This window comes from Oryzias latipes, chromosome 17 (assembly GCF_002234675.1).
Source record: "Oryzias latipes chromosome 17, ASM223467v1".
Taxonomy (NCBI): Eukaryota; Metazoa; Chordata; class Actinopteri; order Beloniformes; family Adrianichthyidae; genus Oryzias; species Oryzias latipes.
Window position 1 is genome coordinate 29131442 of NC_019875.2, and position 16605 is coordinate 29148046.

The following is a 16605-nucleotide window of genomic DNA, read 5'->3' on the forward strand; positions in this document are numbered from 1 at the left end:
TTTTTTGGTCCAGGAGGAGTTCATTTCAGGTGAACGGCGACAGCTTCTCTTTGTGGGGAAACAAAGGAGCAACGTTGTTTGACAGTTCGTCAGGAAACAGCTTTCCAAAGCAGTCTGGAAACTTCAAAGCAGCTTTAAGACTTGCCTCTGCTGCTGAAAGATAGAAGCTAATCTCACACTTCACACAGACAAATGTTTTTCAGAATAAAGACTCTGACCTGTTGTGACTCTTTTGTTGGCTTTGTTGGCTTTTTGTTGGTTACCATTTGGGGGTTCCTAGTAACCAGAGTATGAATTATGAATACCTCATTACAATAAAGCCCAACTCTAATCAGCTTTTGATCTATTTTCAAAGCCTTTTGTTTTTTTTGGCATAATCATAAAAACCTGTCGTTTTCTAGGACATAGTTTCTGCAGCAGGAGTTCATTGGAAATTCTTCTCTGAGTTGAGTGCAGGGCCATTGGTGAAAAGCCCCCTCGCTTCCTGTTACTGAGAGCTCTCTGTTTACACACTCTCCCGCTAGCTTACAACCTAACCTGACATTAGTGGTGCAACAAAAAAGGCGAGCAGTACTGTAGCCATCCAGCCGTACAGTTTTGATCCAGATTCCAGCTCCGACGAGGAAAACGAAGACGATCGTGGATCCATTTGTCCGCAGGTGAATGCATCAGAAAGGGGCGGAGCCTGTCATCCAGTGTATTTTCTGCGTCACAAATACCATCATTTTTAAATTGTCCCTGCCTGCCCTGTTGTTCCCAAAGTTAGTTAGTAGTTGTTAGTACTTACCAAGTGTGAATGAATGAGGACTGAATGAACAATGGACACATTGTAAGCACTTTCAGCATCTGGAAAAGCGAAGATAAATTCAAAGGCCTGGGAGCTTGAGGGTCCTTCAGTATTTTAGCTGTTCCTAGCACTGCGCTCTTCTGGACTGAGAGGTCTGAGGTCTTTCCAGGTATCTGTTGTAGCCACTCCTCCAGCTTGGGGGTTACTGCCCCGAGTGCTCCAATTACCACAGGCACCACTGTCACCTTCACTTTCCATGCATTCTCCAGTTCTTCTCTGAGTCCCTGGTATTTCTCCAGTTTCTCATGTTCCTTCTTCCTGATGTTCCCATCGCTTGGCACTGCCACATCCACCACAACGGCTTTCCTCTGTTCTTTATCCACCACTACAATGTCTGGTTGGTTCTCCATTACCATCCTATCAGTCTGAATCTGGAAGTCCCACAGGATCTTTGCCCTCTCATTCTCTACCACCTTCAGAGGTGTTTCCCATTTTGACCTTGGGGTTTCCAGTTCATATTCTGCACACATGTTCCTGTATATTATTGCAGCCACTTGATTTTGGCGCTCCATGTATGCTTTCCCTGCCGCATCTTACACCGATAGATAGATAGATAGATAGATAGATAGATAGATAGATAGATAGATAGATAGATAGATAGATAGATAGATAGATAGATAGATAGATAGATAGATAGATAGATAGATAGATACGTCAGTCAACATAAAGACTGAACTATAGGTGTAATACAACATTGATACTTCAGTCTGTGCTCACGTCCTTTCTGAGCTGCATTGCTGCTCTGCGTGCATTTCCTGCTCCAGCTGGATCAATACAGTTTATATAATCTGGATAAAATTCATATAATTCAAATATTTACAGCAAAACCACATTTTTGTTTTATTAGATTAAACTTTTATTTTTCTCTAAAGGCATACAAAGTGAGTTAGGGCCAATAACAGTAACAATTTGACCTTAAAAAATGTTTAAATTCAGGTTTAACGGAGATATTTAACCCTTTGACGCCTATTGATGCTACAAAATTACATTGATTTAATATCTACTTGAAAACAAAATAATTGGAAATAAATTCATGCATCCAAAGGTCAAAGGTTTTCATGCTTTAAAAAAATATATTTTAATTATTTTTATGGAAATTCTGAGTCAATTTTCTCAAACTGCAGCCGCTGCTGGTTCCAGCCAACTGCAGCCTCTGGCTTTAAATTTCACAAATGCTACGCCAAGGTTGTTTTCGTGATAAAAAAAAATGAAGCATGCACCTGACCAGGCCGATACCAAATCTGAATTTTAGGCCTCAGCTTTCTGTGCTGCACTAAATCCGTTTGGCTGATAAGACGGTTGTTGTGGTGTGCAGCCTTTGAGGCGGGAACAGGAGGCGAGACGGTTTCCCTCCCAGTAGCCAGCATCCTGTCCGTCATGACAGCGGCACTTGGTGCAGGAATCGACCCAGACTGGATCCCCTGCAGGAATCACCTGACTGTGGGATGCATCAACGTAGCAGTTGGGACCTTGAGGAAAAATTACCAAGTGATTATGATGTCTGAGGTGACACTTATCGACGCATGCAAATCGATCAAATGCAACTCGCCACCAGCAAAGGAACGCCACAGTGATGCATATAGATCAATATGCTTGATGTGTTGCATTTTCATTTGGTTTTCTGGGTTTTCCTTCCTCCAGTCTCACCTTCCTTGCATTCGGGGCAGCACTTCCCCGGCTGGTAGACCGGATCCACGCAGGGTGGGGGGGCGCAATCAGCGACCAGGCAGCGGGCGATGCCGTCGCTGTCACACGTGCACTGTTCGCACTCTGATGGCTGACAAACACACGCATGAACTCCTCATCAGAGCTACATCAGACAGAAAAGGGATTAAAAATTCTATGGAGGGATTTTTGTGCCATTATTCCAATCGCAACATCCACTGTTTTCAGTGCAAACTTTAAAAATGTTGTCTAGTCAAAGAATTATGTTACACTTGAAACAAAAAAATGCATTTGAAACTCAAAAATATGTGCAGAAAAAAACAATTCTCAATTTCAATTCTCCATTGATAGAGCAGAGCACCTTACAAATGTGCCACAAAAGCCAGCCAATCCCAGACATTGTGCATGTATTTTTAAGTTTTAAGAGTAAATTGTTTTGTTTGCACGTATTTTTTAAGTTAAAGAACTTTTTTATTTCTGTTTCTAGTGCAAAATATCTTTTTGAACACACGAATCTTTATGCTCAAAACAATGAGCTCGGAATTATGGTCCAAAAATCCCTCCACAGAAATCACCAAGATGCAACATCAGGTCTCCTCAAAAGGGGGCGCCATCTGCTCTTTGATGCACATTCATCTATGCATTGTCATGTGCTGTGCGCATGCTCATTTTTGGAGATTAAAGGGAAAATAGCCCGAAACTTGAGGATCATCCGTGTTTTTTTTTTAAGAAATATCTCTATTTTAAATTAATTTTTGGTTATTTATATGAATTATCCGTTTATATTAATGTCATACTGTTATAATCTATCATCTTTTTTTATTATTTATATTGTAGTTTAAAACTGTAAAATAAGGTTTATGGATGTGAACAAATACTGCTGCATGTGAAGTTGTGACACAAAAAAAATCTACCTGGAAGTTCTGGCCCAGCTCGTACACCACCCCTCTGTACTCGCAGCCGATCTTCTCACACCTGGGGCAGCAGTCAGAGGGGTAGTGGCTCACGTGGATGCACGCCGCCGGGAGAGAGGTGCACTCCGTGCGCGCGCAGACGGAGCCCTCGGCGGTGCACTCGCATTGGGTGCAGTGGTCCGAGTCCAGGAAGTACCACTCCCCCAGGTAATAGGTGCTGCCGTTAGCCTCACAGGTGTTCTCCTGCTGCTCTGACACCGAGAAGCCGGACCCCACCTGAGCGCACAGCGCGAGCGTCAGGAAGGTGCGGGCCATCCTCTGGCGCGCGCTGGAGCTCTGTGCCATGGCGCCTCTGGCTTGATCTGGATGGGTCGCTCAAAAAGGAAGGTCTGCTGTGCAGAGTTAGATCTGGTCCGGCGGGGGGTTCTGCAGAATGAGAGTTCACATCCTGACTGGATCAAGTCGTCGGAACCTCCTTTGGAGGAGCTGCGCAAAACTGCATAAAGCCCGGAAGGAGAGGAGCTCAGGGGCAGGAGGAAACGAGGAGGAGAGTTTGACAGAGTTCACCACTTACAGCGGAGGCCCCAAGCCCCGCCCTCTCGTTATCGTTAATTAATCAGTAATGTTAAAAGCAGCTTTTGTCCCACTTTCCCTGTTTTAAAACGAGCCTTTTTTTTATATATTAATGTTTGGAAAAGCAAACAGGCTTCTTCATAAATTTGAAATATGGATCAAATCCCATTTTGTCCAGTGGTTTAATTCTAGCTCAGTCTGTTTTAAGTCTCTTACAGGCAGCATTAAAACAGAACATCGTACTTTCTCTTCATGGTTCTCATGTGACTAAGGCTTAACTCATAAGATGAACTAGTACTCTATCTCCTTGTAAAAAGGGAGTTCACAAATACATTTTTATGGCAAGAAAGGCCCGTTTAGTCACATGAATTATGATGTATCCTCAGTGGGTTAAGTACCATCTCCATAGCTCAGCTAACTCCCTTTCTTCTCTAATGTCAAACACTACCATCTGCACTCTTTCCTCTTTGTTCTGCTCTCTAATCTCCACGTGTCGCCCATCTCTCCTCCTGCAGCAAAGCTCCAACAGGAAACCACCTGGACCCGGTTTGCTTCTGCTTCGCTGTCCGGGTGTGCACTGAAGAAGACGCTGTCCACATGTCAGGCTTAAGGCCGCTTACATCCAGTAGAGTAACCTTCATTAGGCAATCTTTCTGATTAGATTTAACTCACATTTGTTGTGCGTTAGCTCCAAAAGCTGCAGAAGTCAAAGTCGACCTCTACCGAGCTCGAGTGGTTTTTAACATGGAGCCATCATGGACTATCTACGGAATATGGACCTCTCATTAAACTTCCTCCCCATGGTTTCTGATCATGACAGATAAGCACTCCATCTTTGTTATTTGATAAATGATCTGCACTTGGACTGGTGAAGTATAAATATAAGATAAATCAAAGATTAGGATGGAAAAAAAAGTCTTAATAGGTGTGGGATTATATAGTTTTACTTCCTTCTTTTCAAGCAAATAATTCATTTGACAAACTTAATATTTATTGGATTCAATGGGCCATTCAAGTACAGGTAGATCTATATCTGGATGATTCATTATGTATTACATCTACTCACCTACTGTTTCCTGACCCTCATTTTACATTTTCATCGCTTCATCCTTTTCTCTTTTTTTATTTTCCCGTCCTCTTTGTTCTATCAAAGCTTCATGGAAACAGAGAACACCTTCAGCTCTCCTTTCTAAGCCAACACACCTGAACCGTCCTGCTTCCACACACACCTCTTCATCTCTGCCCTGCACTCTTCATCGCAGTGGAGCGACTAAAAGTCCTCCCCCTTCTCTCCTGAAGTCCCGAAGAAGCATTTGGGTTTGTGACACGTTTGTGTGCACAGCCTTTGGTCCTCCTCTGATGTTCCTTCATCTACATTTAAAGACATGAGACTCTGGCAAAAACTCTGGAAACAGACACAAGTTTTCTGGATTTAAAAAAAATGTCAACTTTTTCCAACTGTCCTTCAGTTTTCACCTTTAAGCTACATATAAATAGCTTTCATTTTCATTGTGTTTCCTTCCTGCATGTCTTTTATTTCTGTTTCTGGTTGTTCAGCAGCCATGAAATAAATTCTGTCCCTCATTAAAGAGAAGCTGACAGCGGGTCTGCACACATTCTTTGATACGGCCGCTCCTCCAGCTATCAAGGTCCTCATTGTCCGAGGCGGCGGGATCTGAAGTCAGGTTAGATCCTCCCCATGTCGTCCTTTCCTCCGACTGCATTCCTGCTGCCGCTCTTCCTCAGCTGCTGAGTGAAAAGAAGCCTTTTCAGGAACACGAAGAATGGATTTTGAAAAGACCACTTCCTGTCACCTGACAGGTTCAACCACAGCAGAAAGGACGACTTGCGCCTTTGAATCCTTTAACGTTTTGTCCCCGTGAGCTCTGGGGGTGTGTGCACGCCTATAAGGTCCATCATGACTCTCGTTTACGTGTGCACACTTTCAAAATCCAGAACGGTGTGTTTGGTACCTGCTAACCGGACCAGCACACCGACACATCACAAAGAGGCTGGCCGGTCTCCCAGACCTCGTTTTCACTGCACCTAACCGTAACCAGAGATGTCCCAGCATGCTTTGCTTTTGATGTTACAGTGAGCTACTGAGATCAGTACCTTCACCGCCCTTAAAGGTTCGTGTTCCTGCGCCTTCTGTGGAACGAGGTCACGCTGGGATGTTATGGGGTCCAGTTCCAGGAAGACCAGTAAAAGACTTCACAGCTCCTCATGGTTAAAGAAATCTCACCAAACGATGACTTTCTGTTTCAACGTGAAGAATTCATTAGAAGTTGTAGCGTTAGCATCTCACAGGTAGCAAAGCTTTATGGACTAAAGGATCATCATGGAACATTGATTTAGTATCCAATAGTTTTCAATTATTCACATCTTTTCTTACTTGTGACTCCTAAAAAACCTATTTCCTGTTTTGAATGTAAAACTTTAAAGATGTTGATGGAAAAATAACATTTGATTACTTCCGTATGGAGGAAATCTGGCTGTGCCCCCCCCCCTCCCCTATATCACATAACTGTAATGCAAAGCACAGCTGCAGGTTAGACATCCCCCTCCACATGTCTGCTTGTGCCCCCCCCCCCCCTCCCCAGTAAAGAGTCAAGGTCAAAATGTCAAAGCAAACTTTCAAAAAGCTTTCAAAACAGAGATAAATCTCACTTAATAGCCCAAATCGTACAATTAAATCTGAATATGAACAATTACACTTTGGAATTGAGAAAGTAAACAAAACTCATACTACAAAAATTAAAATAAACTGAATTAAAATGGACAAAAACACAGATCTCTTATATATTTCCAAGCCCAAAGCTCCACTCTAAAGTTACACTGTAAAAAAAAGGTAAGTCAGAATTTTTGAATGTGTTTTAAGCACATGAAGCGTCTGTGGAAGTTACACCAAGATTTTAACTTCCATATTGTTATTGTTAGATATAGAATTTTCAAAGGATGTTTTTTTTCGACTTCAATAGAATGTTCCTGCAGAAGGAGGTGTCACAGCATCATTGTTTGCCCCTAGTTTAAGATTTTTCCGCACATTTCAGTTTTCTGGATATCGGCGCTCAAACTGGCAACTCGATAATCTAGTTTTTTCTCCCGTGGTCCTTTTAAGGAGAGGTGTAAATTCCTTTTTTGTTTTTTTGTTCTTTTTTTTGGCTCGCACCACAGAAAGATATTATAGAAAGTCCCTTGAGTCCAAAAAGCGTTCCCCATTGTTAGTGGCTCAGTGGGAACAATGCCAGAGGTATTGGTGCCGCTCGGATGGTGCCAGCACAAATCCAATTTCCTCTTTGAAGCGGGCTTCAGTGCCACGTTCGACCCTGATCCCCGGCCCAGTGTGTGCGTCTGCTGCAGGCCTTTGATCGCTCAGCTGCTCCGAGCTGTGGATCAGCTGAATGACTTTCATACGTAAAGCCAAACGCACGCCTCACCAATGGCATTCCCCAAAGCAATACTTCTCTGCAGAATGCTTCCAATCCAGCCAGTTGAATATCCTGTCTGATGTTTCTTGAATCCAAGAAAGAAGTGAATTATATATTATTTTCCTGCACAAACATTGGTCTTTGGTCCTCTCATGAACCACTGGGACCAGCAGTTTTCTTAAATAAAAGGGATAAAAATATGATAAAACATATTTACATTGTTGGCAGTTCTAGGACTTCAAAGACTTAAGGGGTCAAATGTAATCACAGCCTTTATTTATATTTATACAAAACTGTCTTTGTCATCACAATTTACCCTCATCTTAACCCTAAGAATAAACTTTCCAGTCCACTCGATACCCATAAAAATTCGGCTATACAGCTCTTATAATAACTACACTCTACCTTAAAAAAGTATAATTTACTTCTTTATGATGTTAATAAGCTTTGGTTCCCATTAAAGCTAAGCTTCACATTAAGGTCAGAAATACACCAGAAACCAAATAATGTTATAATAGTCAGAAAAGTATGGAAAGAGGCTTTTCTCTTCACATAAAATTCAAAAACTCACTCTGAAGAAAATGTTGTTTTTAAAATGTTCTTGTGGCTATTTTCTTGTGATGGAAGACAAATATTTAAGGAAATAAACTTTCAAATAGAATTTCTGAGTATTTCTCATTCAAATCGCTGTGAATTAGGAGCAGACGAAAGAAATGCCATTTGAAAAAGATCGTATTTGTGGCATAGAAAATACGCTGGGTGAGCTCCCTGATTTGGGAGGGGAAGGGGGCGGGGTTTCTCTGTGCCAATTGCCACGCCCACAACACAAAGGTGAATTTTATGCTGAACTGCTTTTTTGATTTGGGCTAAAATCAGCATAATCATGAAAACTGGGAAACACTTTGAAAATAGAATTGGATTTCTATCCTGTTCCTTTTAGTCCATGAGGGTGGAATTGATGTCCAACTTGCGTCTGTCTGTCTGCTGTAACGGACGTTGGGCTGTGGTGTAGTGGCCGCTGCATCAGACTCAGTCAGCCTGTTGATGTTTGGAGAACAAATTCAGTCAAAACGCTGTGAAGGTAAAAATGCTCCAAAAAGAACGCACTTGTAGATTTGATTTGAGAACTTGTAATATAGAATGTGAAAACTTGTGCATCAAAAATCTGCATCTGTGTGTAAAAATCTTCTGCTGTGAACTGACAAATTCACATTTGCAGGTGTTCATTCAGAGTTACAACTTCAAATCTGTGATTACAACTGCTCAAATGTGCTTCTGCGTGTGCTCCAATCTGCTGGCGCAAATCACAAGTGAGCTACAACTGCGCTCTGAATTCTGACACATTCCTTGCGAGAAACTTGTGTCAAAACTGATCTGTGTCTGAAAATGGAATCAGGGCGGGGAGGGAGGGTAAGAGGAGGCGGAGTCAACCAATCAGAGTGCAGGACTAACTAAAGTTAGAAAGATCTTCACAGATTCGCACTTCCTGCTTCAATAACTCTTCTGAGAAACGTTCAAATGTGACAGCAAGACTCTCAATCATTTTGTATCGACACACGGCGAGCTCCGCGGAGAAAGGAGCAGGAAGTCCCTCCCCCCCCTGGTTCCATTTTCGGACACAGATCAGTTTTGACACAAGTTTCTCGCAAGGAATGTGTCAGAATTCAGAGAGCAGTTGTAGCGCACTCGTGATTTGCGCCAGCAGATTGGAGCACACGCAGAAGCACATTTGAGCAGTTGTAATCACAGATTTGAAGTTGTAACTCTGAATGAACACATGCAAATGGAAATTTGTCAGTTCACAGCAGAAGATTTTTACACACAGATGCAGATTTTTGATGCACAAGTTTTCACATTCTATATCAAATCAAATCCACAACCATTCCACATCTGTCTAACAGACTTTTCACGCATGAACCACCGATATCGCGCATACGGCGCACATATCACCTTCAAACTACATAATTGACACACAATTCCCTAATGAATTGCATATAAATAGCGCAATAATCACGCACGGTTCATGTTCTGCATTGATTAGCGTGTTCTTTGCATGGTTTATGCGTACTTCTTCCTTGGTTTTAACGTGGTTCATTCGTGATGCACGACCACAACTTTTCTCACCTTTGCCACGTGTTTTCACGTATGACCAGTTTTCATCCGCGAAATATACACGAAACGTACGTAGTGGCCTTGAAGTACTCCTTCGTACAAAGCGGGAAATTGGTGAAGGACCAACGTCTGCTGCAGCTTCATGGTCTTCATAAAAGGCTTTTGGAAACATTTGAAGATCCTTCATTTTTCTTCCATACCTGGAGGTTCCCATTCGTTCCTGAACACACCAACATAGTTGATTACATGAATTAAACCTACTTAACGTTAAAAACATTTAAAATGTGAATTTTAGCAGGAAATTCCTTAAATTAGTCATCAGACTGTTTTAAAGTTTAACATCAGGTACTTGAGGAGTAAAAGAAAACTGCATTTCTCAGAGATACAGAAGTTTTTGATAAAGTCTGGGTCAAATGTGGCATTTTTACACCATGCGTGATGTTCATAGTTCAGCTGAACCAGCTCTTTAGGTTCGTTCTCCCTGCTTCATGCTGAAGCAGACCTTTCTGTGAGCTCTGAATCGATCATTTTGCTGTCCTCCTTAGAGTTAAGATGATTGGACGTCAGAAGTATTTAAGATAAGTTATCCTTCTCTGTTGTGATTAACAGATGAAGTTAAAATAACTTCCTCTCTTTTCTCCCTGCACCTCAGTTCGCTCCTGTTGTGCATTTTCCTTCTGATGACCTCATCCCAGTCCTCCCTCGTCCGGACCGCCTCCCTCCTCTCCTCCCTTCATTCCTCCCTGTGAGGCCCACAGTCACTCCAGCCATCCTGGAAAGCACCTCTTTTCTTCCTCAGCTGTTTTCTCCTCCTTCTTCCTCCCATTTCCTGGCCAGCCCAGAACAAAAGGCCCCATTGTCACAAAATAGATCCCAGACTGCTTTGAGCTGCTAAAAGATCTTTTTTTGTTTTTTTTCTGGTTGGAGGAAATGCAAGACGTGCGCTATAGTTATGTAATCAGAGGGGGTGGGGTGGGGTGGGGGGGCTACACTTTAAAGATAAAAATATCAAAGGAAAACTCCTGAGCTATTCAAAGGCTGCTGTCTATTATTGGTTTAACCTAACTGTGTTTATCTTGTATTTTTATGTCACTAAACTATCAAACGTACGTTTCTGGGAAGTTTTGAAATTATTATGGGATGGCCACAGGACCTGGGGCTTGGTGGCCATTATGTGACAAAGTATGACATTTGGGAATTTTCACATTTTTGCACAATATTCAGAAAAAAAGTGTCTCTTCGAACGAACCACCAGGTTAGGACTACAACCTGTTGACCTTTGACTTCAGGAAAAGGCAGCCATTCTAAATTTTAAAAAAATGACAGCTAGTACCTTCTACAAATATTAACTCCTCCAAAGAATTTCGATCTATTGCCGCTTAACTCTCCGAGCATTATTGGGAAAAAATTTGGGTTTTAAAGTTTGTAGGTTTTTAACGTAGTTAGCGTGACGAGCTCCTAAAAGTGGCGTTCTCGTGTTGCTCGCACATTTTCTTTCTTTTTCTTTTCTATCTTGGTAATGTTGTGACAAAGTTATACAAAAATCTTTGTCTCAAGAGTGAAACAAAATCACCTACAATATGACCATATTAGGAAAGTGGATGTGGTCAACGAAAAAAAGCTCCAATAAATGTACTTTTGCCAATTCCTTTAAACATCACATAGATGTGATGTTCATCATCCCAGATGACCAAAATGGTTGCTGTGGAGATAAACCCAAAAATAAAAGCCACTATTTGAAGGGGAAAAAAAAGATTTATTTATTTATTATTTTTTTTATGAATTTATTACGTGGAGCTTTGACCAGGGCGGCAGGATGGGGACAGTGAGAAGGCGTGTAGCAGCCGCTCAGTGAGGGACGGCGGGTCAAAAGGGGGCAGCGGGGGCAGGTGGTACCAATAGGCTGTGCCACCTCGCAGGTTTTTTTGTTTTGTTGATTTTTTGCAGTGTGTGTCGCTTCTGAGAATCTGTATTCTCTCTGATTTTGATCATGTGTATCATCATGTGTTTTTGATCACATGTTTTAAAAACGTCAAAGTTTAAAGCTAAAAGAATGATTTCCTACAATAGATGTGTTTGTGCTGAAACAAAGTATTTAAAAAAAATCCTTCTTCCCCTAACGGGCACATGATTGTCTGTATTTGTGAGCACGAGCGTGTGTGTGTGTATGTGTGTGTGTTTGTGCCTTTTCTGACTGACTGTTGACACAGTCCTGGGAAATTTCTCACTCCGTCCACTCAAGTGGTGTACGGACACATTTTGGCCCACACTGATGCAGATCAAAGAAAGCGGAGCCCCACATCTCTTCATATTTCACTGAACTTTATTGACACAGACAAACCACACCAGTTTGTGCAAATGACTGATCTCCCCAGAGACCACACGTGGAAATATTTCTGGTGACTCTGTGTCATTTCTGGGCTACTTTTTCTTTGGAAAATAATCCCCCAAGTCTTGTGATTTCAAATGTTGGTCTTGAACCAGCAGCAGAGTTACATTAATTTTCTGTAAAGAGGCCATGTAATCACTGTCTTCAAGAATAATGCAGCTTTTTCTATATGTTTAATTTGGAACTTCCTCTTGCATGAGTCTTATAGTTGAAACCTATTCAGCATCCATAGTTTTTGCATCTGTAAATATTGTGCTGTATATGTAGAAACACAAAAACCAATTGAAGTTTATTTATTTTATCACATACTTTTGTCATTTCTTATAAAGTGTTTTTGCACTTTACCTACTCGTGTTGAGCAGCAGAAAAGAATATTCATAAAACACAAGAATTGATGTAATTTCCCACAAATCATCATTTTGTCTAACAGGGAGGAAGTTACAAATACTTTTTCAATTTCCACAGGAAGAGGACTCATAAATCGTCTCTCATTGAAGAGGTGGACGAGACAAACCCAGAAGCTGATCTAAGTGTGTCTGACATGACGGGAAAATATCTTAATTTGGGTCCTGAGGTCGATCCTGTCAGGCTGCTGCAGATTTGCATATTAACTCTGCTGATCGGCTAATTGCAGAATCATTTTAAGCTGCTTAGGGATTGAAAATTAGAATTATGCAAACAATGCACATCATTTCAAAACCCTTACCTGGTTTCTGCTGTATGTTTTTCCCAATTGGTGGAATTAGGCAAAGGTTGATCACAGTTCAGGAATATTTTCTTCATTTTGGATTAAATGGGTTCTGATTCTCTCCCATTCATTTCTTTTGTTATCTTTGTGTTTTTTCAGAACATCCTAGTGACCGTGAAGTGGGACTTCTTTACCTTTATAGAAGTGCGGTGTGGTATATTCCCCCTGAAGTTATCAGAGGTCTCTTAACGTCCCACTGCCGTCATCTTTTGATCTATTTCCAAAGTGTTCCCAGTGGTTTTTGAATGATGATGATGATGATGATGCCGTTTTTAGCCAAAACCTTTAAAACCTGTGTCATTTTCTAGGACATAGTTTCTGCAGAGCGGCAGGAGTTCTTTAAAGATTTCACCTCTGTGTTCTTGGGCAGCACCTTGCAGCGAAACCCCGCCCCCCTTCCCCTCCATGCTGCTGAGAGCTCGGAGCTTGTTGCCCAACAAGTATATATGTCACAAATAAGCTCTTTTTCTTTCTTCTGCTCCCTATTCTCAGCAAAATGAAGGAAGAAATACTCAGAAATGTCATTTCCCCCTTAATTTTCTTTTTACGTGTCCGCCATCATCAGGAAAATGCCACAAGAACACGTTAAAAACGCCACTTTGAGCGGGAGCGGTCATCAGGGGAGCCACTTTAAATTAACAGCAGAAATGAGAGAATCCCCCTCTGTGATCCAGTTTGCCCCCCCCCACCACCACCACCACACTGGCCACGAGGATTCGGAAAAGAAAAATGCAGGTCAGAGCTTCAAACTGCACTGAAGCAGCCAAAATCCAAAACTTCAGCTTTTTTTTTTAATTAAGAAGTTCAAGTTCCATTAATCGTGTGCAAAACTCGTAACTTGAGTTGTAAAATTGCATCCTTCCACATCTGTCCCACCAGCTGTGCCTTTTTTTTAGGATGCTAAAACATTTTGCTGGTATGTCATGAAAAAGTTAAAGAATAAATGGTCCCATCATCTGAGATGATGGGAGTGCAGTGATGATCTCATGTGGAGATCTCATGTAAAAGTGCACCTTCTTTATCTGCACATACATTTCAGAATAACGGCTCCAAACAGAAGCTCCAAATGCAGCACAAGGCCTCGTTTCTGTCAGACAGGAAAGTTCTGAGACACAACACTTGAGACTTGATGGATAACACATTAGATGCATTTTATTCTTGCAGGCTGAAGGGTTATTGTGGTGGTTTAAGTGTGAATGAAGCGAAAGAATCAGCCAAACCGTTGAAGCGCTAAAGCTATTAGTGCTGGATTTTGTTTTTTGTTTGATTGGAGCAAAAACACACAGTCGGCTGCATGGTTTTCATTTTATACGGACACAGCAGCTAGAAGTTATGACAGAGCTGCTGCTGCTGCTTATTCATTTAGCGGCTTCTTGCAAAGACACACACGCATTCCTTTCCCTTCTCCGTCAGGGTTATTTTTATCCCCTTTCCACGTCTCTTTGCAATTTCCAAAGCTTGTCTCGTGTGTGTTTAATACATTTACTTCTATTTTCCAGCACGGCCTGCAGTGAGCAGCAGGCGATCATACCGCTGAGATGTGAAACTGTAGAACCGAAAGCATAAAAACAAACCCTCACTCCCCCCTTTTGTTTATTTTCTAACATGGCTCTTGCATCCCCCCCCCCACCCCCACCCCCCCTCATAAAAATAAACAAATGCAACATGAGTCAAAAGCATAGCTTCAAGGTTTTTAGCATTTTGGTGCCACCTGGTGGCAATAATTATTTAACAATGCGTCATCATATTTATAAGTTATAAATAAAACAGGAATATATTTAAAAAGGTTTTTTTTTTGTATTTAATTCTAACTACATATCATGGGTGGGTTTTATTTTATTAATGTATGTATTTATTTCATAAAAACTACATTTAGTTTGTCCAAAATTACTCGTACTTTTAATATTCAAGGCTGTGTTAGATACAGTCCCATTCAAATGGGAATGGGAATTCAATGGGAAGGTGTGTCCAAACGTTTGATCTGTACTGTAAATAAAAAGCTGTGGCAGAAGAAAAACAAAACTTCTTCCAAATCAAATAGCTTAACTTTAGAGATGTTGTCTTTACTGTTTTTGTATCTGAGTCTAAAGATCCCAAAATTTGAGAAAGTGAAACTTGTGTCAGAGTTTGTTTGTTTTTTAACTTGTCGTACAGCTGAGCAGACAGATGAGAGCTGAAAGCCTCTGTGTTGGACATATTTTACTGTTGCAATAGGAGTTATGAAACATTTGATACACTAGGTGTATATTTAAATAAACCCCTTTTGTAAATAACGCTAAACTTTATTGATCTTACTCATATAAGAAGGGAAAACATTTTAGAGTTTTTGAACAATCCGTCTGTTTTCATGGACTACATACAAAAGACATCCAGCTATGGAGGGAAATTAGACTCAGTCGGATTTGTGCGTGCGTAATTCTTGATTTGTGCGTAAATTAGGATTTGTGTATGCATATTCTTGCTTTGTGCGTGCGTAAATTAGGATTTGTGCATAAATTTAGATTATGTGCGTGATTTGTTACTCACATAATACGTTTTGTGTATAAGTTAAAAAAATATAAAATGAAAAAAAGACAAAATGCAATTTACGTATGCACAAATTAAGATTACAACAGTTTGAAAGTACTTACACACACACACATCTATAAAAAACACACACGAATCCCTTGTTACGCACACACGAAGCCAAAGTTACGCACGGATCTACCGTGAGACTCTTTTCACGTCTCACAAATTCGTCCGTAAGTGCTGCGTTTATTACCAGTGGAATGCTCGGTCATTAGAATTTTCCAGCCTTCCCTTCTAAACATATCCAGACAATGACTCAATCAATACATGAAGACAGTAGATGTTAGTGTTGAACATAGAGGCTACTTACTTCGGGGCGCTGACCACCGAGATAGGCCGCCATTCTCCCGTGACTCTCTCAGTCTGACTGCCTTTGATTTTTCCGGAAGAAAAAAAACAGTGCCCCCTACTGGTCGTTCCTGTTACGTATTTTGTATCAATTCGGTGTCTTGGGCCGCCCTTACACTGCATGGTTCAAGTGACCCAATTCCGATCTTTTCCTCTCATGTGGCACAGATCGGATATGACCGGTGAACGTGTAAGCAGGACAAAAGCGCATGGATTCCGTTTTTCTCAGATCGGATACAGGCCTCTCTTGTATGTGGAAATAAATCGGAAACGAATCGGATATGCATTTGCGTATGCCATGTAAGCAGACAAATCGGATATTCCCCAGTAAATGCGAGTCGTCCTGCTTCAGACCGTAGTCGGAAACCACTGTTATGTCCGGTCCGGACCCAAATGGTAACTAATGAAGCGGGACACCGTTGCTATGAACAGGCTAGAAACCGTTTATTTCTTTGGGGGGCGTGTATGATGGGGACTGTGTGTGTGTGTGTGTGTGAGCGCGCGCACGCGCGCTTGCGTGTGTGTTTGTGTAAGGAGAGAGAGTGAGTGTGAGCGCGGAGCGGGGGACTGTCGGAGAACCGTAAATTAAAAATAAGGTGTGTCCCCCAAAAGTTTTGGAGTCTTTCTTAACCCACTCTGGAGGCTGAGGGTTCAGAACGGAAAAGAGAACCCCGAAGGAGAATCCCCCGTGTGTTTCTGACTACGGTCAGAAAAGAGAAGTCATCGCGCAGGAAAGGTTCAACACTTGGATCAAACTGTTCGGACAGCACAACGTCTGCAAACACTTCCTCATTCAAAACTCAGAGAGAGCATATAAGACGGCCGAGCAGCCCTCCTTTTTCCTCTCCCCTCTGGAGCGCCCAAGGCAACGCCTCCTTCCGTCGCCGACTTGCCTCCATGACAACCGCAATCACAAACATCCGAAAGAGGTCCGCGGAAGGCGGAAATGCTGCTACGTATTCCCTCAGAACGTCTACGTTTGATAGTTTCAGCAATGTATAGTGTAAATG

The 16605-nt window shown here is 41.7% G+C and overlaps 1 protein-coding gene and 1 long non-coding RNA gene across 3 annotated transcripts; both read right to left on the reverse strand.

Annotated features, from left to right (window-relative positions):
* Nucleotides 1-1679: 1679 nt before the first annotated feature.
* Nucleotides 1680-6402, reverse strand: LOC101158638 (von Willebrand factor C domain-containing protein 2-like). 2 transcript variants are annotated; one of them, XM_020711196.1, is made up of 5 exons: nucleotides 6115-6402; nucleotides 5229-5745; nucleotides 3427-3852; nucleotides 2495-2624; nucleotides 1680-2316 (listed from the first exon to the last, which is right to left on the reverse strand). In XM_020711196.1, exons 3-5 carry the CDS (start codon nucleotides 3769-3771, stop codon nucleotides 2096-2098), a joined length of 696 nt encoding a protein of 231 aa, XP_020566855.1. In that variant the 5' UTR covers nucleotides 3772-3852; nucleotides 5229-5745; nucleotides 6115-6402; the 3' UTR covers nucleotides 1680-2095. The 2 variants fall into 2 exon arrangements, with proteins under 2 accessions (XP_020566855.1, XP_004079548.1); XM_004079500.4 differs by lacking the exons at nucleotides 5229-5745; nucleotides 6115-6402 and having other exon boundaries at nucleotides 3427-3985.
* A 223-nt stretch (nucleotides 6403-6625) lies between these two features.
* Nucleotides 6626-15608, reverse strand: LOC105356281. Its single transcript, XR_910485.3, has 3 exons — nucleotides 15558-15608; nucleotides 9555-9762; nucleotides 6626-8468 (listed from the first exon to the last, which is right to left on the reverse strand). It is a non-coding gene; the product is annotated as an uncharacterized LOC105356281 (long non-coding RNA).
* Nucleotides 15609-16605: the final 997 nt, after the last annotated feature.